This window comes from Hemitrygon akajei, chromosome 31, assembly GCF_048418815.1.
Source record: "Hemitrygon akajei chromosome 31, sHemAka1.3, whole genome shotgun sequence".
NCBI classification, from domain to species: Eukaryota; Metazoa; Chordata; class Chondrichthyes; order Myliobatiformes; family Dasyatidae; genus Hemitrygon; species Hemitrygon akajei.
The window spans coordinates 10,719,912-10,741,404 of NC_133154.1; the positions used below are offsets into that span (position 1 = coordinate 10,719,912).

The 21,493-nt window shown below is 42.7% G+C and overlaps 1 protein-coding gene across 2 annotated transcripts in view; it reads left to right on the forward strand.

Annotated features, from left to right (window-relative positions):
* josd1 (Josephin domain containing 1) overlaps positions 1-21,493 on the forward strand; it is a 37,310-nt gene that overhangs the window by 9,478 nt on the left and 6,339 nt on the right. For both annotated transcript variants that reach the window (XM_073033621.1, XM_073033622.1), the window contains one exon: positions 18,681-18,809. In XM_073033621.1, coding sequence (XP_072889722.1) covers positions 18,681-18,809 — 129 coding nt within the window. The remainder of the gene's footprint in view (positions 1-18,680; positions 18,810-21,493) is intronic.

A 21,493-nucleotide genomic window follows, 5' to 3' on the forward strand; every position in this document is an offset into this window, starting at 1 on the left:
ATCAAGGATTCAATCTGTGTGTTTAGAATGGAGAAACAATAGAGGAACAATTATACTGAGATGTTTCTGTTCTATATTTGTAATGACACAAATCTTGGAGGCAGAGTGAATAGTGAAGGGAATAATAATAGACTGAAAGGAAACAGGCTGGTGAAATTCCCAACTGCTGAGAATGAAGTAGATGATCGAGTTCGCAGGGGCACGGTAGCTTAACATTTAGTGCGATCGCTTTACAGCACCAGCGGTCACCGATCAGGGTTCAAATCCCGCCGCTGTCTGTAAGGAGTTTGTAGGTTCCCTTCACAACCGCACGGATTGTCTTCTGGATCTCCAGTTTCCTCCCACACTCCAAAGCGTTAGGGTTAGTGAGTTGTGGGCACGCTGTGCTGGCGCTGGACACCCACAGCACAATTCTCAGACTATGCTGATGGTTACGTCAAAACAGTGCATTTCACTGTGTTTCGATTCTTCAGTTTACAAATAAAGCTAACCTTCAATCTTTAGAAAACTGCAGAGATGTGCAAAAGTCAGAGTATTAATGAACTTCAGCTATCCGTCACAGACATAACAAGGGGGCAAGTGAGGTAGAATTTCTGGTGTGTTCAAGAGAATTTTCTTGTTGGGTTTTTGGACCAAAACAGAATCCCAAATAAGAATCAGGTTTTAAAATCACTAGCATTTGTTGTGAAATTTGTTGTCTTTGCGGCAGCAACGCAAGACAATAATAGGAAAAAAACTGAATTACAGTAAATATAGATTTAACAGTTAATTAAGTAGTATAAAAATTATGAGGTAGTGTTCATGAGTTCAACGTCCATTCAAAATTGGTTGGCAGAAGGAAAGAAGCTGTACCTAAATTGTTGGGTGTGTGCCTTCAGGCTCCTGTACCTCCTTCCTGATGTAGTAATGAGAACAAGACATGCCCTGAGTGATGGGGGTCCTTAATGATGGACGCTGCCTTTTTGAGGCATTGCTCCTTGTAGATGTTCTGGATACTACAGAGGCTATTGCCCATGATGGAGCTGACTCAATGTACACCTCTCTGAAACTTATTTCGATACTGTGCAGTAGCTCCCCGCCCCCCTGTACCAGACGGTGATGCAGCCAGTCAGAATGCTCTTCAGGGTACATCTGTAGAAATATTTGAGTTTTTTTGGTGACATACCAAATCTCCTCAAACTCCCAATGAAATATAGGGTTAGGGTTGTCATGCCTTCTGTAGCTTCATTGATACGTTGTGCCAGATATATTGACTCCCAGGAACTTGAAATTGCTCACTCTTTCCACATCTGACCCCTTTGAGGACTGGTGTGTGTTCCCTCGTCTTGCCCTTTCTGAAGTCCACAATCAGTCCTTTGGTCTTACTGACAAACATTTCTGGGAGAGTAACCACGAAATGAAGTGGGGAGCATATAGGAAACAGCGATCATGTTCAATGGGCTTCAGAATAACTATGGAAAAAGATGTGGGTCACTCAAAGGTAACTGTAGTCAATTGGAAGGAGTTATATTTTGACCCAGATAAATTTGAATTAACCAATAGACAATAGGTGCAGGAGTAGGCCATTCGGCCCTTTGAGCCAGTACTGCCATTCAATGTGATCATGGCTGATCATCCATAATCAGTACCCCATTCCATATCCCTTGACTCTGCTATCTTTAAGAGCTCTATCTTTCTTGAAAGCATCCAGATAATTGGCCTCCACTGCCTTCTGAGGCAGAGCATTCCATAGATCCACAACTCCCTGGGTGAAAAAGTTTTTCTTGAACTCATTTCTAAATGGCCTACCCCTTATTCTTAAACTGTGGCCTCTGATTCTGGACTTCCCCCAACATCGGAAACATGTTTCCTGCCTCTAGCGTGTCTAATCCCTTAATAATTTTATATGTTTCAATCAGATCCCCTCTCATCTTTCTAAATTCCAGTGTATACAAGCCCAGTCGCTCCAATCTTTAACCCTCAATTAAAGGTAAATTCTTAATTGAACAGTTGACGCCTTTATGTGGTGGAGATGTTTTAGCTACAGTCCCATATGGAAGAAGTATAGAAACATTAAAACCAGAACTCTCTGGGTGTCAAAAAGATAGAGTAAAGTGCAACTGGTAAAAGAAGAAATGACAGATACCATGGTGTCTAAATTTGTGTGGACCAACCTCATTACAGAACACTCAGAGTGGATGTAAAAAGAGGAAATGAGAGGCGGAGAGAATTAAACAAGATCCCAAAAATATTCTACAATTATATGAGCTGAAATGTTGAAAGAGGAGAGGTGGGACTGTACAACGACTAGAAAACACACTCAGTGGCCACTTTATGAGCTATCTGCTATACTTAATCAAGTGGCCATTGTGTTTATTCATGGTCTTCTGCTGTGGCCTATCCACTTTAAGGTTCAACATGCGTGTTCAGAAATGTTCTTTGGCACACCACTGTTGCAACGCGTGGTTATTTGAGTTACTGTCACCTTCCTGTCAGCTTGAATCAGTCTGGCCATTATCCTCTGACCCCACCCCCTCATTAACAAAGCATCTTTGCCCACAGAGCTGACATTGGTTATGGTTTTTTGCTCTTCTTCCACAGCATTCTCTGTAAACTCTAGAGATAGTTCTGAGCGAAAACCCCAGATGATAAAACAGTTCCTGAGTTACTCAAACCACCCTGTCTGGCACCAACAATCATTCCAGTCGAAGTCACTTAGATCACATTTCTTCCCCCATTCCGAATAACAGCTGAACCTCTTTGACCACGTCTGCATGCTTTTGTGCATTGAGTTGCTGCCACATGATTGGCTGATCAGATATTTGCATTAACGAGCAGGTGTACCTAGTAAAGTGGCCACTGAGTGTAAATCTACCCATAAAGGCAGATGGCTGAGGTACCAAATGAATAATTTACTTCAGTCTTCAGTAAGGAAGATGTGGGAGTTTCAGCAAAGGAAAATATTCTTGAGATTTTCTTTTGGCTGAAAATTAATAAAAGGGACAAACTGGGAGGGATAACTGTCCTCAAAGCAGATCAATCACCTGGTCCAGGTGGGATGCATCTTGGGTTTCTCAGGGAAGTAAGGGAGGAAATTCTAGAGGGACTGTCCAAACATCTACGGGTGCAAAAGTGTTTCGTGAGCTGTGGAGTCTTCAAGAGTATATTTTTGTTCAAAATTCTGGGTAAAACCATTACAGAGCAGTCAGTTCCCCAGAGTCAGAATAGGGTTAAATATCAACAGCATAATTTGTGAAATTTGTCAACTTTGCAGTAGAGGTACAATGCAATGCATAATAATAGACTGCAAAAAAACCCCCAGTAATAACAAAAGGGAAGTAGTGACGTTATGTTCATGGGTTTGATGTCCATTCAGAAATCAGCTGGCAGAGGGGAAGAAGCTGTTCCTGTCCTTCAGGCTCCTGTACCTCCTTCCTGATGGTAGCAATGAGAAGAGGGCATGTCCTGAGTGATGGGGGTCCTCAATGACGGGCGCTGTCTTTCAGAGGCATCGCTCTTTGACGATGTCCTGGTTACTACGGAGACTAGTGCCCATGATGGAGGTGGCTATTTTTACAACACTGCAGCTTACTTAAATCCTGTGCATTGACTCCCCCCACCCCCCCCCACCCCACCCAACATACCAAACAGTGATGCAGCCCGTTAGAATGCTCTCCCCGGTGCATCTGTCGAAATTTGCGAGATTTAGCCTCTGTAGAAATTTAGCCTTGATGGTACGGTGGGGCAAGGTGTAAACGAAAGGGAGTTTAGTAGCATTGTGGATAGAAAACAAGCTGGGTGACAGGAAGTATGAGTAATGAAAGAGTTTACTTGACGTATAGAATGAGTGGAGTTTCCTGGGGTTGGTATTAGAGCAATTACTGACTCGGTGTGCAGATTTTAGAATTTCAAAGTAAGCTTATTTAAGAATAAGGGGTAGGCCATTTAGAACAGAGATGCGGAAAAACTTTTTCACCCAGAGAGTGGTGGATATGTGGAATGCTCTGCCCCAGAAGGCAGTGGAGGCCAATTCTCTGGATGCTTTCAAGAAAGAGTTAGATAGAGCTCTTAAAGATAGCAGAGTCAAGGGGTATGGGGAGAAGGCAGGAACGGGGTACTGATTGTGGATGATCAGCCATGATCACAGTGTATGGCGGTGCTGGCTAGAAGGGCCGAACGGCCTACTCCTGCACCTATTGTCTATTATTATCAAAGTACATGTATGTCACCATATACTAAATTATGATTCAATTTAATTCCACGGACCCCTTGCTTAATGGTATTGGTCCTTGGCATAAAAAGGCTGGGAACCTCTGATTTAGAGATACAGCGCAGAGAAGGCCCTTTGGGCAGCAACCCCCTCCCCCAATTTCTTACAGACATTTACATAAAAATAAAGTAGTACCATTGATTTTTATGAAAAAAAACTACACACAAACAAAGACTGACAAACAACCAATGTTCAAAAGAAGACAAATTGTGCACATGATTTTAAAAAAAAGGTGAATGAATAATACTGAGAGCTTGAATTGTAGAGTCCTTGAAAGTGAGCCGGTAGGTTGCGTGGTGACACAGAACTAGGCGCTTGTGTTGCTGTACTTTAAGGAAACACCTGAGTTGCGGAATGGGTAGATTAAATTTAGTTATGTGAAATACAACGTGTTCAATTTTGATAGGAATGTTTATAAAATGGATGCAGGAACCGAGAATTCTGGGGGCTTTTATGCATAATTCATTGAAAGTGGCAGAGCAGATCAAGGAACTGGCATATGGTTTCCTGAGGGTTATATATACCAGTGTTTTGGGTACAAGGCTTGGAAGTGACAATGAATCTTCTTAAGCTGCTCATTCAGACCAAAGTGGTTTATTGTGTTCGTTGGTGGGGCCATTCTTGGATGTAAGAGCTTTGGGAAAGCTGCAGAAAAGATTTACTGGAGTGATTTCCTGGGATTTTGAATGGGAATAGACTGGAGAAGTTGGGATTATTCTTTTTACAGTTGAGTTTGCAAAAGGATCTGATGCATACACTTAAAACCACCAAGTTTTTAGTCCCTGGATAAAAGCAATTCGCATTGGCGGTGGTCTTGAGAATGAAGGTGACTGAAGAATTTTTTTAATGCGCTGAATGGCTGTGGTCTAAGATGCTCTGTCTGGATAGTAGTGGATTTAATTCAATTTTAGCATCAAAAAGGATGCAGGGAAAACGCTTGAAAGGGGAGAGTTTTCAGGTCTATTGGTAGATGGGGTTTTGTGTAAGCCAGATGTATTGTTTTCTGTAAGCTCTGCAAACTTTGTGATTTACTCTGGTTTATTCCACCACCCTATCGCTAGCTCCTCCTACTTTGAACCTTGGAATTATTTACTTTGCTTTTATTAACTGCCTGTATTAATATTTTAATCTGTGGTCTGAGCAGGAACCATCACAGAATGGAGGACTGTGCTGACAATTGCTCTCTTCTAATCTTATTTTTTTTGTGCATTTTTCTTGGAGGCTCTTGTAACCTGTGAGATTCCTCTTTGAAGTCCATGTCTGAAGATCCAATGTGTGTCTCCCGTCTGTAACTTCTCAAAGGACCTGTTAGCGTCATCAAACATAACTTTCTGAAATCCAGATTGTCTGTTTCTAGTTATGTTTTGCATTCATCCTCTGTATTTAGTATTGCTGAGTTTTTCCTACATTAAACTTGTGAACTCTCTCCATTCTCACAGCCAGTCTGAATATAATTTCTCAGATTATGTTTAGCTCTTCTGTCTTGGGACCTAGAGAGGGACGAGGCATTGTGTCTCTCTTCTTTAATCTAGTTGGGGGAGCTCACTTGATGTGGTCACAAAATCTTTCCTCTCTAAGAGAGGGGTTTTGTCTCGCTGTTCCTTGATCTGGATGAAGTGGTGAATGCGGGCTCACTTTTGACATTTAAGAAAAACTTAGACAGGTATATGGATGAGAGGGGTTTGGAGGGATATGGCCCAGGTGCAGGTCAGTGGCACAGCCAAGAAGGGCCAAAAGGCCTGTTTCTGTGCTGTAATGTTCTATGGTTGGGGAGGTTACTTGATGCAGTTATAAAGCATCTCATCTCTAAGAGAGGGTTTTGTCTCACTCTTCCTTGATCTGGTTGGGAGCTTACCTGATGCGGTCACAAAGCATCTCAACCAGGAAAGCTGAAACAAACAATTGTACTAAAGGCAGTTGAGCTGTTGCTATGGTGACAACAGTGAACTGCAGCGTGAAGCAGAAGGCGCTTATCAGTGTTTGTATAATTCAATTCCATATTCTGAAAATGATCCCGTGGCGGTTATCAAAGCAATCTTTCAGACCAGCCGTGCCTTTGATTGCTGCATGTTATCTGGATTTATGACGTTACAAAGAACAGTGCAGTCACTTACAATGAGAAGAGATTGACGTCGCTTGTGTTGATGTACTCGGAAAGGGTGTAAACTGTACTACTTGATTATATCATAGCAAAGACGGTTTTGAGTGAGGCTTCATCTATTGTTTGTATATCTGGTTAACAGAGACCTTTAAAAGCATGTCAAGTTTATGTCAGATCCATGATTACGTGGGCTCCTGTGCCTGGAGCCTGGATCCTGAAGCAGTGGTTGGCACAGAAATTTAAAAGGCACAATGGCCACGAACTGAAAGGTGGGATAAGACTAGAGTTGCCATGGATGCAGAGGCTTTCTTCCACATCATCAGCATCAGTGGTTGTTTCCCTTAGAAACAACCCTCATCCTGATGATGATTTCCCTCATCTCAGAAATTCCTAAGTTTCCTTGTAATAATTTGCAGTAGCATGATCTTGCTAGAGAATTTGGTTGCCCTGAACACATTTGGTGAGCGGGGGGGGGGGGGGGACCTGGGGCTTGATCTTCACTTTGTGGCGCACTCTGTGTGGAGTTTACATCTCCTCTCTGCCACCATTTAGATTTTCCCTAGGTGTGCCAGTTTCTTCCCATATTCCAAAGATGTGCTAATAAGTTAATTTGCTACAATAAATTACAGGAAGGGGGGAGAGGGAGTCTGACCCAGTATTACAGCGCACATTGTTATATGGGTGGCAGGACAATTTCTATAGTTACAATGCCCTCATTATGCTTCTTTACATGTCGTTTTCAAATGCCCGGGTCTTCCCACCAGCACACCCAAAGTAAGTGTTAATTACCGTAGTCTTGGAGTTGTATTCATGCAGTGGCGTGTTGATTGCTTTCACGCATATGCAGACATCTCATTTGGATGTTTCCTGTTCCAAGCTGCATTTTAAATCTAATCTACAATCCATATTCAGATCTGAAGGTTGGTTGCTAAAGTCAATGTTCGCTATACGTTCTAACCCCAAAATGCTTACGAGAGTCCAAGTCACAGGACTACAGGGAAACGAGAATAGGAATTGGACATGATGGGGGTTGCTGTGCACCAATCTAATGGCCAAATGACAGCTGCTTGCCCTGCAACAAGTATTTGCTGTTATATCCTTAATGGCGCCAGCTGAGGGAGGCAAAAGGGGAGACGTTCTGTTTCTGATGCTACTTGGCCAGAATATTGGTGGCACGGAACCTTCTGGTGTCCGTTTGAAATCACCAGAGCAGCAACCAGTGCTTCTGCACCATCTGCCACAAGTGGGACTTCCTGGTGGCCAAACATTTTAATTCCCATTCCCATTCTAATGTGTCTGTCCAGACCCTCAGAGTGGAGGAGCAACACTGGGTACCCTCCAACCTGATGGTATGAATATTGATTTCTCCTTCCGGTAAACAAATTTCACCCTCTCTTCTCCAACCCCCCATTCTCCACTCTGACCTCACCTGTCTATTACTTCCCCCGGGTCCCCTCCTCCTCCCCCTCCTCCCATGGCCCTCTTTCCTATCAGACTCCTTCTCCAGCCTTTGATCCTTTTTCACTCACCTGACTTCACCCATCACCTTCCAGCTAGCCTCTTCTCTCTCCCCCCCCCCCCTTTCTAATACTGGCACCTTCCCCCTTCTCAGTCCTGAAGAAGGGTCTCGGCCTGAAACATTGACTATCTGTCCATTTCCATAAACGCAGCCTGACCTGCTGAGCTCCTCCAGCATTTTGTATGTGCTGCTTTGGATTTCCAGCATCTGTAGACTTTCTCATGTTCCTCTTTGCTTAATCTCTCTGAAAACAGCCATCAGCCTGTCCTGCTATTTACGTGAGTTGGCCGATTCCTGTGTGTGACTTGGACCACAGCCTTCAGATTCAGCCCACTCAAAACAATCTTCAGAAAATGGGGATTGAGTCATTTAGTGCCAATCTCTACAATGTTTTTATGTGAAGAGGGTTTGGGCACCAGTTTCTCATCCAGAGGAAATCATTGTGCCTGATTTTTATTGGCTTGAGATGAGTGGATAAAGAAACTTCAATAGAGATGAGAAAATGTGAAAAAGACAGTGTGGTTATGAAGGCTGATGAGATACTGGCTTTCATTAGTCAGAGCACTGAATACAGAAGTATGAGGTTATTCTCCAACTTGGTCAGATCTTAGCATGCAGTTCTGCTCACCAAAGTGTAGGAAGGATGTGATAATGGTGATGCAGGTGCAGAGAAGATTCACCCATCAACCTCCCCCCTCACCCAGTTTCACCCATCACATCCCAGCTGGTACTCCTTCCCCACCCACCACCTTATCCTGGCCTTAACCCCCCCCCTCTTCCTGTCCAGTCCTAATGAAGGGTCTTGGCCCGAAACGTCAACTTTCATTTCCCTCCATGGTTGCTGCCTGACCTCCATATTTCCTCCAGCATTTCGGGTATGTGTGTGTGTTGCTCTGGATTTCAGAATCAGGTTTATTGTCACCAGCATGTGACGTGAAATTTGCTAACTTAGCAGCAGCAGTTCAATGCAATACATATATAAAAGAGAATAAAAATTAAAATAGTAATAATAAATAAATGAATTGCAGTATACTTATGTTGAATAGATTAAAAAAACGTGCAAAAACGGAAATACTGTATATTTTTAAAAGTGAGATAGTGTCGAAGGGGTTCAATGTCCATTTAAGAATCAGATGGCAGAGAGGAAAAAGCTGTTCCTGAATCGCTGAGTGTGTGCCTTCGGGCTTCTGTACCTCCTGCCTGATGGTAACAGTGAAAAAAGGGTATGCCCCGGGTGCTGGAGGTCCTGAATAATGGACACTGCCTTTTTGAGACACTGCTCCTTGAAGATGTCCTGGGTACGTTGTAGGCTCGTACCCAAGATGGAGCTGACTAGATATATAACCCTCTGCAGCTTCTTTCGGTCCTGTGCAGTAGTCCCTCCATACCAGACAGTGATGCAGCCTGTCAGAATGCTCTCCATGGTACATCTATAGAAGTCTTTGAGTGTATTTGTTGAAATGCCAAATCTCTTCAAACTCCTAATGAAGTATAGCCACTGTCTTGCCTTCTTTATAATACATCGATATGTTGGGACCAGGTTAGATCCTCAGAGATCTTGACACTCTTGCTCACTCTCTGCTTCTGATCCCTCTGAGGATTGGTATGTGTTCCATTGTCTTACCCTTCCTGAAGTCCACAATCAGCTCTTTCGTCTTACTGACATTGAATGCCAGGTTGTTGCTGCGGCACCACTCCACTAGTTGGCATATCTCACTCCTGTACACCCTCTCATCACCACCTGATATTCTACCAACAATGGCTGTATCGTCAGCAAATTTATAGATGGTATTTGAGCTATGGTTAGCCACACAGTCATGTATATATAGAGTGCAGAGCAGTGGGCTAAGCACACACCCCTGAGGTTTCCAACATCTGCAGAATCTTCAGGTTCATCGAGATGCCTCCTGGGATGGAACCGCTCAGTTACTAGGAGAGGCTTGAGAAACTCGATCTTCTCTTCCTGGAGCGGAGGATGTTGAGAAGGAATATGACTGAGCTGTATAAAATAATGAGGGGTATAGATGGAGTGGACTGTAGGAAATACTTCCCATGTCAAAGGTAGGTAAAGATAGAGGAGATTGGTTCAGGGTCAAGAGGAAGAGACTGAGAGGGGATTTGAGGGGACCTGAGGCACCCTGAATGGTGGGTACATGGAACGCAGAACCAGAGAAAGTGTTTGCATCTGGGGCATTTCGGAATTGTGCAAGTGGACACTTGAATCATGTAGACGCAGGGGGCTATGAGCCAAGTGCCGGATGATGGGATTGATACAGGAAGGTGCTCAGTGATCAGTGTAGATCAGGGGTTCTCAACCTGGGGTCCACAGACCCCTTGTTTAATGGTGTTGGTCCATGGCATGAAAAAGGGTTGCGAGTCCCCGGTGGAGATGAATTGGGTTAAACAGTCTGTTAGCTCGCTCAGTGGTTCTGTGAGGAGGTGAGATGCTCCCATGGCTAAAATGTTGACAGCCACAAATCTCAGGAGGGCTTCATGCTGGTATGAACAGTGTTGTTAACCCACTGTGTCAAGAAAAAAAATACCATTTTACTTTTACTTTATCGTGCTTCTGGCAATTTTTTGAGTTCCTCTCCACGCCTTGTGATGCTTTGGGTGGCAAATTTTGCATTACTTCAGCATTTGATTTTTTTACGAGGCCAAGTTGTTAGCTCGATGCTCAGTCCAACACAGATGAAAAGCATGCAAACCATTCAAAGAGAGACATAACACCCACACACAGGTCAGTCATAATAAGATCCCGCAAGTTAATCTGGTGGCTCGTTTGTGAGGTAATGCCATGTCATTGAGACATAAGCACTTGGGAGAAAGAAAAGACACCCAAACCACTGGGCTGTAAGAATTTATTTTCAGCTACTTTTGATAGACAAGTCATAAGTTGCACTTTTACCAACTCTGCCAGCTGGGGTGGAGGTACGTCATGAGCAAGTTTGATGAAGGGTCTCAGACTGAAATATCGGCTGTTTATTTATTTCCATAAATGCTGCCTGAATGCTGAGTTCAGCTAGCATTCTGTGTGTGTGTGTGTATTGCTGTGGTGCGTGAAATCTTGACATTGATGGCCAAGGCAGCTTTGATAAGTGGGAAGATAGTTCAATAATTCCACTTAATCTCAGAAATGTATACACTCTACATCCTGAAATTCTTTTTCTTCACAGACATCCACAAAAATAGAAGACTGCCCCAAAGAATGAGTGGCAGTTAAAATGTTAGAACTCCACCCCCCCCCCCCCACTCCCCCTCTGCTTCTCCTAACACATCATTGAAATTCAGGTGGTATTGACGGTGAATGATCTGTTCGTAGATTGGTCCCAGTCTCTCGAAGGGATGGCTCAGTCGTGCATTTTGTAATTTAAGTTTAGAAATACTGCATGGTAACAGGCCTTTCCAGCCCAACGAGCCCACACTGACCATTTGCACAGGTCACCAACTTGGGTGGTGGAATGGAGGTGTAGGTCAGAAAGGCACTCCTTCCCTCTGCTAGCCTGTGGGTCACCCTTGGGCAAGGTGTAGCACCTGCTTAGTACACCCATCCCACCCCCCTCCACCCCACCGTTCAGGGTCATGTAAAGCCATGGGAGCAGGTGGTGGACGGTCGTATGAGCAGCCGGTGCAGATCACAAGTCCTGCTTATGCGACCACTGACGCCAGGCAGACAACCTCTGAAGAGTGTTGATAATGGCTGTGACTACGTGTCTTGTAAAGACACTGCCCAGAAGAAGGCAACAGAAAACTACTTCTGTAGAAATTGGCCAAGAACAATCATAGTCATGAGACCATGGTCAGGGGTGTCAAACTCATTTTAGGTCACAGGCCGGATTGAGCAAAATGCAGCTTCATGCGGGCCGGATCAGTCGGACGCGTGCGAACGCAGCTTTCGTTGCCTCCGTTTTTTCAGCCTGCTCTCATGTATCTCAGTCTCTGCTATAACTACAAAGTGTTTCACTTTACAAATTCCGTTTCTTATGAAGAAGACTGCCGAGAAAGACTGCCGAATAAACACTAAAAACCCTGAAAACCTGGTACCTGAATAAACTCAGCATTAGCCATATCATACGCCATAGGCGCTTCGATTACTGGGGCCAGCTTTAATAGTAATTAGATATTATCTTGCGGGCCAAAGATAATTCCACCGCGGGCCGGATTTGGCCCACGGGCCTTGAGTTTGACATATATGGTCTACATCATACGAAATGGCACATGATGATGAATGGCCAGAGTGTCTCAATTTCCAGTCACTTGCACAGATATGGTGATCCTTTAATAAATGGTGGTTGCGTCCAGCAGAGCTGAAGCAGGGGTTTTCAGCCTGCATTCTGATGTTCTTTTTGCTATTTATCTACACACATGGTTTAAGAAAAAGCACTCGGAATTTGGAAACCACTTTCAAAATCTGTTTTATCTTTTTATGCCGCATCTCAGAGCTATATTCAGATTGCATTTATGATTGCATCCAGATGCTGTATCCCACTGCAATTAAAATCACAGAACCATACAAAAAGCAGGCTATTCGGCCTATTTTGCATATACCATCTCTTCTGAAGAACTCTCCATGTGGTTCCTAAAACCCTGTAATATTTCCCCTTGAAATTTGTCTGATTGTCTTTTAAAAGTTATTAAGTGAATGAAGTCATTGAAAGCTAGTTCACAACAATTTTCTGTTTTTAAAAAAAAACTCTCCTGTGTAGATCTTCTACCAATTATTTCAAATTGTACCTTCTGATTTTAGATTCTCCCTTTTTGGAAACAGTTTCTCCAAATTCAATTTGCTAAAATTCCTGCTATGCGTTCCTAAGGCAGGATGTATCTCTGAAACTAATTTTCACTAAGCAATGGTTATAATGTTTGGTGGAGTGGAATGATCTTTAGGTGAGCACATAATTCTTCACCAGAAAATCCTTTCAAGTTCCTAGGTGTCAGCATCTCTGAGGATCTATCCTGGAACCAACATATTGATGCAGTTACAAAGAAGGTATACTTCATTAGGAATTTGAGATTTGGTACGTCACCAAAGGCACTCACAAATTTCTTCGGAAGTACTGTGGAGAGCATTCTAACTGGCTGCGTTACCGCCTGCTGTGGTGGAAGGTCAATGCCTCAAAAAGGTGCTATCCATCATTAAGGACCCCCAACACCCAAGATGTGCCCCTTTTTCATTGTAACCATCAGGGATGGAGGTGCTGGAGCCTGAAAGCACGCACTCAACAATTCAGGAACAGCTTCCTCCCCTCTGCCATCTGATATCTGAATGGGCATTGATCAATGAACACTACCAACTGCCACATAAAAACAAATTTCATGACATATGCCGGTAATATTAAACTTGATTCTGATCATTTGTGCTTAAAACCTGAAAGTGCACTTGCTTTCAAGGAAGCTGCAGCTCATGTCCTCAGATTTATTTATTTATTAATTATCTTTTGTATTTGCAGTTTGTCTTTTACACATTGTTTATCAGTCTGTGTGTAGTTCTTTTACTGTGTAGTGATTCTATTGTATTTCTTTGTTCTACTGTGAATGCAAGAAAATGAATCTCAGAGTAGTATATGGTGACACGTGTACTTTGATAATCAATTGACTTTGAACTTCTGGAAAAGAAATAACGCATTAATATGACACCTTGCATCACCTCAGCAGTTCTCAAATAATGTTAGGTGAGCGAAGGACAGGAAATGTGAGATTGGAGCATTTACCAATCCCCCTCTATAAACAGATCATATCCATTGTCCCTGATTGCCATAAGTCCTGTTTTAGAAAAACAAGGAAGTTCTCTCAGATGTTTTGGTCACTGTTATTCCTTAATCAACAGCATTTTCAAATACAGATAGAGTTTTTGTCACGTTGTTGTCTGCAAATAGTCTGGCTTTTCATTCATTCCAATTTTGACTGCATTAGGGTTAGGGTTGGTACGTCATTTGCTCTGCATGGCTCTGGAATGCTCTGAAATTGCTTGTATTTCTATGGGTAATAGTTGCAGTTTCTATTTGAGCACCCCTTATCCAAAACCTCTGAAATCCAAAAATTTTTTCTGGGCACTGACGTCACAAATGGAAAATTCCCTAAGACCTTGAGAAGGTTCCCAGGCAATGCACAGGTCTCTGAGAAGTGATGTCACAAACATAGTGAACAGAAGTTAAGTGAAAAATAGAACAATGCTGCTTAAGGATCTTGATCGTGTTTTGAAAGAGGCATTCAACAGTGTTGGAGTATACTGCTTAACTGCATGTTGATTGTGAAACAAGCGAAGATCTATCACAACGAACTGAAAATTAAAAGTAATTGTGAATATTCAGCAGGCTGGTTGCAGACATTTAAGAAAAGGGTGCTGCATTAAGTTTTTGAAGGTTTAAAAAATTTTTAGAGATAAAAGCGTCTGCTGATCACAAAGCAGCAGAGAAGTTCATAGAGTTTGCCAAGATCATCGCTGATGAAAATCTAACAAGTCTACGATGCTGATAGTTTTTATACCTTACATAAAACCTTAAAAAAAGTAAAAACAAATATAATGTGACCTTATAATCAAAGCAGGGCATCGTAGGTGGAGACTGAAGGCCTGTAGTTTGTTGTTGTTCAGCAGCTGATTCAGGTGTTCTCCCAATGCTGCTGTGCTACTTTTCTTACCCTGCGCCCATTAAATTTTCATTATTTATTTATTTATCCATCAAGATACAATAGGCCCTTCGAGCCACACCGCTTGTGTGCGGGAGGGGGGACTTTGAGGTTCTCACATTTAACTGTCGTTCATTCTTTGGGACACTTCTCTGTTTTCGTGGATGTTTGTGAAGGAAAAGCATTTCAGGATGTATATTGTATACATTTCTCTGACATTAAATTCGACCTTTGAACCACCCAGCTAACCTGCTTTAGCCCTAGCCTAATCACAGGACAATTTACAATGACCAATTAACCTACCAACTGATATGTCTTTGGGCTGTAGGAGGACCCACCCCCCCCATGGTCACAGAGAGAATGTACAAACTCCTTACAGGCAGCAATGAGAATTGAACCCTGGTTGCTGGTACTGTAAAGTTCTGTGCTAACCACTACGCTACCGTTGCCGCTCCATATTAATGGGTATGTAATCATTTTTACTGTAACAATTGAAGTATTGGCCTTCATTGTCAACCTGTAACTGTTAACTGCTCAGTTGAGGAAAAACACCAGAGACACAAAATTACCTCTGAAACGGTTTTTATTCAGAGAGGAGTTCGCAGCCCCACGCACTTTGGGCGTAAGGTAGCCAACTCCCAATTTGTCGGTTTACAAAGATCATACTTATACCCAAAAGCAGGGTACCACATTCGCAAATATGGTTACCGATTCAAATTCATCAATTGATTGGCTATTGCATAGCTAAGCATGCGAAATACTCAGAATTTAGCAAAGGTTAAAGTGTAATACCTAGAATTAATACTGACATACTTCAGGACACTTGAAATAGGTATCCTTAAAATATTTTGCCAAGCACATTGTCTTGTGGTCGTAGGTTCCCTTTTCCTTGTGGTCTCCACGTCTGGCCTGGCACCTTATTTTAGCTACCTCTCCTTACTTCCCCACTGACGTACCTCTCTCTTGTCCTGTCTACATATTTTGCTACACTTACCCCTCGCCCACCCCCTCTACACGTACCCCTTACCCTTTTCACATTCTCATTATTAATCGTGGAATTGAATTTAGGAGCCGAGAGGTAATATTGCAGCTATATAGGACCCTGGTCGGACCCCACTTGGAGTACTGTGCTCAATTCTGGTCGCCTCACTACAGGAAGGATGTGGAAGCCATAGAAAGGGTGCAGAGGAGATTTACAAGGATGTTGCCTGGATTGGGGAGCATGCCTTATGAGAATAGGTTGTGTGAACTCGGCCTTTTCTCCTTGGAGCGGCGGAGGATGAGAGGTGACCTGATAGAGGTGTTATAAGATGATGAGAGGCATTGATCGTGTGGATAGTCAGAGGCTTTTCCCCAGGGCTGAAATGGTTGCCACAAGAGGACACAGATTTAAGGTGCTGGGGAGTAGGTACAGAGGAATGTCAGGGGTAAGTTTTTTACTCAGAGAGTGGTGAGTGCGTGGAATGGGCTGCCAGCAACGGTGGTGGAGGCGGATACGATAGGGTCTTTTAAGAGACTTTTAGATAGGTACATGGAGCTTAGTAAAATAAAAGGCTATAGGTAAGCCGAGTAATTTCTAAGGTAAGGACATGTTCGGCACAGCTTTGTGGGCTGAAGGGCCTGTGTTGTGCTGTAGGTTTTCTATGTTTCTATGTACATATGTGTGATGAAGTAGACTGCTTACCAGTAGCACGTTAATTCAGTCTGAAATGATGGCAATCCCAAGCTATCTCAAAATCTGAAATCCAAAACACTTCTGGCCCCAAGCAATTTGGATAAGGGGTACTTGACCTGTGCTTGTTTGCTTCATTGAATTTTAGCATTGATCCCCCATCAAACTGGTTTTCATTTCAACTTATCTGGGGATCTTGAAGTTTTTTTCCCCTCTGGGTTGATTTGTTTTCCTTTAATGCTGAGATACATGCTAGGACACGTCACCAGTGATGTAACTTGGGGTCATCAGGTGCTTTGGGTCTTTCAACATCAGACGCTCTCAGCCAGGGTGAATCAGGCCTTGGCTTACATCCTAGCACCACTGGTCTGTGAGTCACACCTCTTGGTCCACGGCCATCGCTTAATACAAGTAAAATGAGAAAATGCAGAGGAACTGGGATAAGACATTTAAAACTAAGATAAAGAGAAGTTTCAGGTGGAGGAAGATGGAAGCCCAATTGTTGGAGGTATCTATGGTGGTAGACACAAAAGGTCATCTTTGGGCATGCTTTCTGAATTGTTTGCCCTGTTAAATAAACCACAGTGCTTCTTCATATAATTGTGAAACATACACATAGCTGACGCAATGTTGTCACTTGATAAAGTACAAGTATAGACTAGTTAATTTGTAATATTATTGCCACTTGAATTGCCAACAGAAAAATATAATGTAAAAACAAAATGCTGTTTTTACGCATCTGTGCAGTCAGCATCTAATGGAGTAAAGTTAATGTTCTGGAAGGAGCCTTCGACCCATGAATGCTATTATTCTTTAAGTATCTTCTTCCACATTGACCTGCATCTACAGGGCACATTTTAATTCATTAAAGGCTTTGCTGTAATACTTCATTTGTCTCTTAACCTTAATTGTACTCTGGTTTAATATCACTGGCAGATGTCATGAAATTTGTGTTTTTGTGACAGCAGTACAATGCAATGCATAAAAGTGTATGTGTGTGTGTATGTATATATATATGTATATATGTGTGTGTGTGTGTGTGTATATGTACGTGTGTGTTAAAAATGTAGTGAGGTAATGTTCATGGGTTCAATGTCCATTCAGAAATCGGATGATGGCAGAGAGAAAAAGCTGTTCCTGAATCATTGAGTGTGTGCCTTCAGGTTTCTGTACCTCCTCCCCGATGGAAAGAGAAGGGGGCATGCCCTTGGGTGATGAAGGTAATTAATGATGGATGCCACCTTTTTGAGGCATTGCTCCTTGAAGATGCCCTGGATGCTAGAGATGCTAGTGCCCATGATGAAGCTGAGTGTGTTCACAACTTTCTGCAGCTCTGGTTAGGAAGTTCCAAAGACTCTCAACACCCTACATGAAGAAAGATTTCCCCAGCAGAATCTTTAACGGTTAACTTCATAGCCTCATGCTGTGCCCTCAGTTTTAGATTCCCCAGTCAACCTCTCAGTTCTACTCCGACAGGCCTTGTAAGCTATTTGTTTCACTGTGAATTAATTTGTGATTTCAAAGTGACCGTTACTCTTCTGAACTCCAGAGCCCGTAATATTAGTCCTCACCATTAACTATGGGGATATTTTGCTACCTTATTCAGTTCCAGAGATATGCGCATGAAATTCCAGCCGAAGTGCAGCACTGTTTGACATGCTGCCCTCCAGAAGAGACATTGATCCAAGTCCCTATTTGCTCTTTCAGATGGACTTAAGAAGGATCGTGTTAGAATTCAAGATTGTTTAATGTCATTTCCAGTACTTGTGTAAATGAGAACAAAATAATTGTTCAATGATGAAAAGTATGGTTTCACAATGGAGTTTACACTGCTCTCTAGGGGTCAATATTTATTATCCTCCTTTCAACAATACTGAAAACACATTGTTCAATTATCAGAATCAGGTTTCATATCACCAGCAATGTGACGAGGGAATGTGCTGGGTTTTAGAATGGTCTCCACAGTACATCTGTAGAAATTTGCAAGTGTTTTTGATGACATGCCAAATCTCAAATTTCTAATGAAATATAGCTGCTGTCTTGCCTTCTTTATAGCTGCATTGATTTGTTGGGTCCAGGTTAGGTCCTCAGATATTTACACCTAGGAACTTGAAATTGCTCACTCTCTCCACTTCTGACCCCTCTGTGAGGACTGGTGTGTGTTCTCTGTCTTACCCTTTCTGAAGTCCACAATCAGCTCTTTGGCCTTACTGACAGTGAGTGCAAGGTTGTTGCTGTGACAGCACTCAACTAACTGGAATATTTCGCTCCTATGCGCCCTCCCGTCACCTTCTGAGATTCTACAAACAATTATCCCATTACCATTTGTAAAAGCTTGCTGTGCGTAAATTGGCTGGGTTGTTTCGTATGATACAGTGGTGATTGCAGTTAAAAGTTCATAATTGTCTGTAAAACCTTTTGTGAGCCTTTGTGTGGGATATTGAGGACACTATAGAAGTGTAAGTCTTTCTCTTCATATCTTTTCAAGGTTAACTTTACTTTTGTGTGGCAGGTTGTCTCCAAATACCATGGTAACGCCACACAAGAAAAGCATGCTGGGAACAGGAAACTACGATGTCAATGTGATCATGGCTGCTCTTCAAACGAAAGGTTACGAAGCAGTTTGGTGGGACAAACGAAGGTAGGGTTGACGGGAAGATCTTGTGTCCCAACTTCACTCCGGAGTTTGAGCTCGTAATTCGAGTTCGCACTTCAGGGCAGTCCTCAACCAGTGGGTGTAGTCTCTTAGATGAACCAACCCTAGTTCAGTTAAGGAAATATTTCTTTGTTAAATGTTGCGAATTGTAGGAAAGCTATGCCCTGAAAGGCTTTTGAATATAATCTGCTGTGAGATTGTTAATTTACTTGTGCACCAAGAGTATTGAGGGTGTCAGACAAGAAATGGAGTTAAAGCAGAAGGTTAGTAATGATCTTGTTGATTATATCTGTACAACCCTTTACTCCCAATCTTATTCTTATAACCAACAAGCTAGTCAGTAGTCAGTTCTTTTGACATGTTTAGTTCCCACTGATGTCATTAAGTTTATTTATCTACCATTTACGTCCTTGCTTATTGTGGGACTGTGCTGTGTGTAATGGTAATGGATGGTTTTAAAAAAAACTAATTTGCTGTTTGTTAAAGTGCTTTAAGACATCCCAAAGATGTGAAAAATAGAATTCATTCATATTTCATTCTTTCTCAAAGTTGGAACCAACTTTAATCTCCAAGCCATCAGTGTGGCATCATTCTTCACTACTGAAGTACTTGTTGTATTACAGTATATAGGAAAAAGGTTGATAGGGTTCGTCAGCTGTGGTTGGCATCTCATCTAGGAGAAGGAAAGCTCTGATCTCAAACCTCTGCTGCCTTGCAGCTATACCCTCTCATGGGGCAGCATTTGGGAGTAAACCCTGAGGGGGAATAGTCCAGAGCTGGAGTCTCTTAGGCAGTGAGTTCAACGCTGACTGGCAACTCCTGCAATGCCGCTGGTGCCAAGCTGTATCGGTCTCTGCCGTTCCTTTGGAGTCATCAGCTGCATGGAGAGGGGGAGTCTGCTGCAAGGGCAACTGTTTGCTCTCCATATCGTACTGCCCTGGCTTGCGTAATAGCTTGCACATCAACTACATAGATAGCTAGGATGCAGCATCCTTGGTTGACCCTGACCAGTGGAGGCCTCAGAGGAACAGGGTGTACTCTTTCTCAAGATTTGTTTTTTAACAGAGCTAAATATTGCCTCCATTGTGTCATCTGTTGGAGTCAGCCGAGGACCGAGAGCAGAAAGTGTGTGTGTTGCCGTGCTCCCAGCACTAACGTAGCATGCTCACAATCACTAACCTGAACCTGTACCGTGCGTCTTTGGACTGTGTGAAGAAACCTGAGCACCAGGAGGAAACGCACGCATTCACAGGGAGAACGTACAGTCTGCTTTCAGGCCGCAGCTGGAATGACCCCGGGTTGTTGGTGCTGTCGAGCGTTGTGCTAACCACTATGCTGCCGTGCCCCCACCGTGGTTCAATAAGGAGGTGGCAGATAACCCCGCGTTGAACTCTGTCACTGTGCGTCAGGGGTTTGTGCATTTCCCCCTACTGAGTGGGTTTCTTCTCGCATTCCAAAGACGTAAGGCTTAGTAGTTTAATTGGTCACGTGGGTGTAATTGTGCGGTGCGGGCTCATTGGATTGGAAAGGCCCGTTACCGTGCTATATCTCAAAATAAGACTGTAATAAAAATGAGATTTCGCATTATTCTTTACTATGAGATACAGTTAGAATCCCAGGAATAGCAATAAATTGGGAACTGGCAAGGAGAAAGGAGCTCAGGACAATTGCGATCACCTGGAATATAGTACTGAACAAATTGTTGTAGCTGCAGGCTAATGTGCCCCATCTCCCGAAGTGAAATAGAAGATAGAACAGAACAGTACAGAAACAGGCCCTTTGGCCTACCCTGCCAAGTTAAACTAAACCTATCTGCCTTCACTATATCAATTTCCCTCTATCCCTGCATATTCATGTGCCTCTCTATGTGCCATACCTGTCGGGGGCATAGATGGGGTGAACTCACAGTGGTGGGTATCAGAGCGTATAGGTTTAAAAAGAGAAGGCAGGAGATTGAGAGGAAAATTAATAAGCCGAGTGCAAAGAAAGCAAATGTTCACAGCATAAGGAGGCTTCAAAGATACTCATATATTTTAAGAGAATGTTTGAAGATCTAGCAAATGTTAGAAGATGAGAGCATTTGCAGAAGATAAGAATATTATCTAAAACGTTAAGAGATTGTAGAGTTCTGAGATGCAGAGAGTTTTGCAAGTCTAGGAATATGATTTATGAAAGACGAGTATGCAAGTACAGTTAGTAATTAGAAATGTTAATGAAATGTGATCATTTATTGTGAAGGGAATTGGGTGTATACGCATGCACACATAACTGCCCGCACAAGGCTTCATGGTCATGGTAGTCTTTTTGAGGTAAACACACGTATAAAGCGGGCGTCTTTTTTTTCCTAAAAGCGAAAATCCTCTTTGGTTAGCGAAAATAGGTACTAATGTAGGTCTTTCGTAACAGCGAACTGTCATAAAGCGAATGTTCGAAAAACAGAGGCCACCTGTAGTTGTTTTAAAACAGAAATTTAAATAGGTTTTCCCACTCTTGCTGTAACCAGTGCAGAACACATAACACACTTAGTGTTTCCTAATTCATCAATCATATTTAAACTAATATGCATTACAGCAGAGCTACCTGATTATTCAAAATTTCTCCAACATTATCAGAGTATTTCTTCAACAAATTGTAGTGTGGTAAAGGATTGTGAAGGGTAAAATATCAGA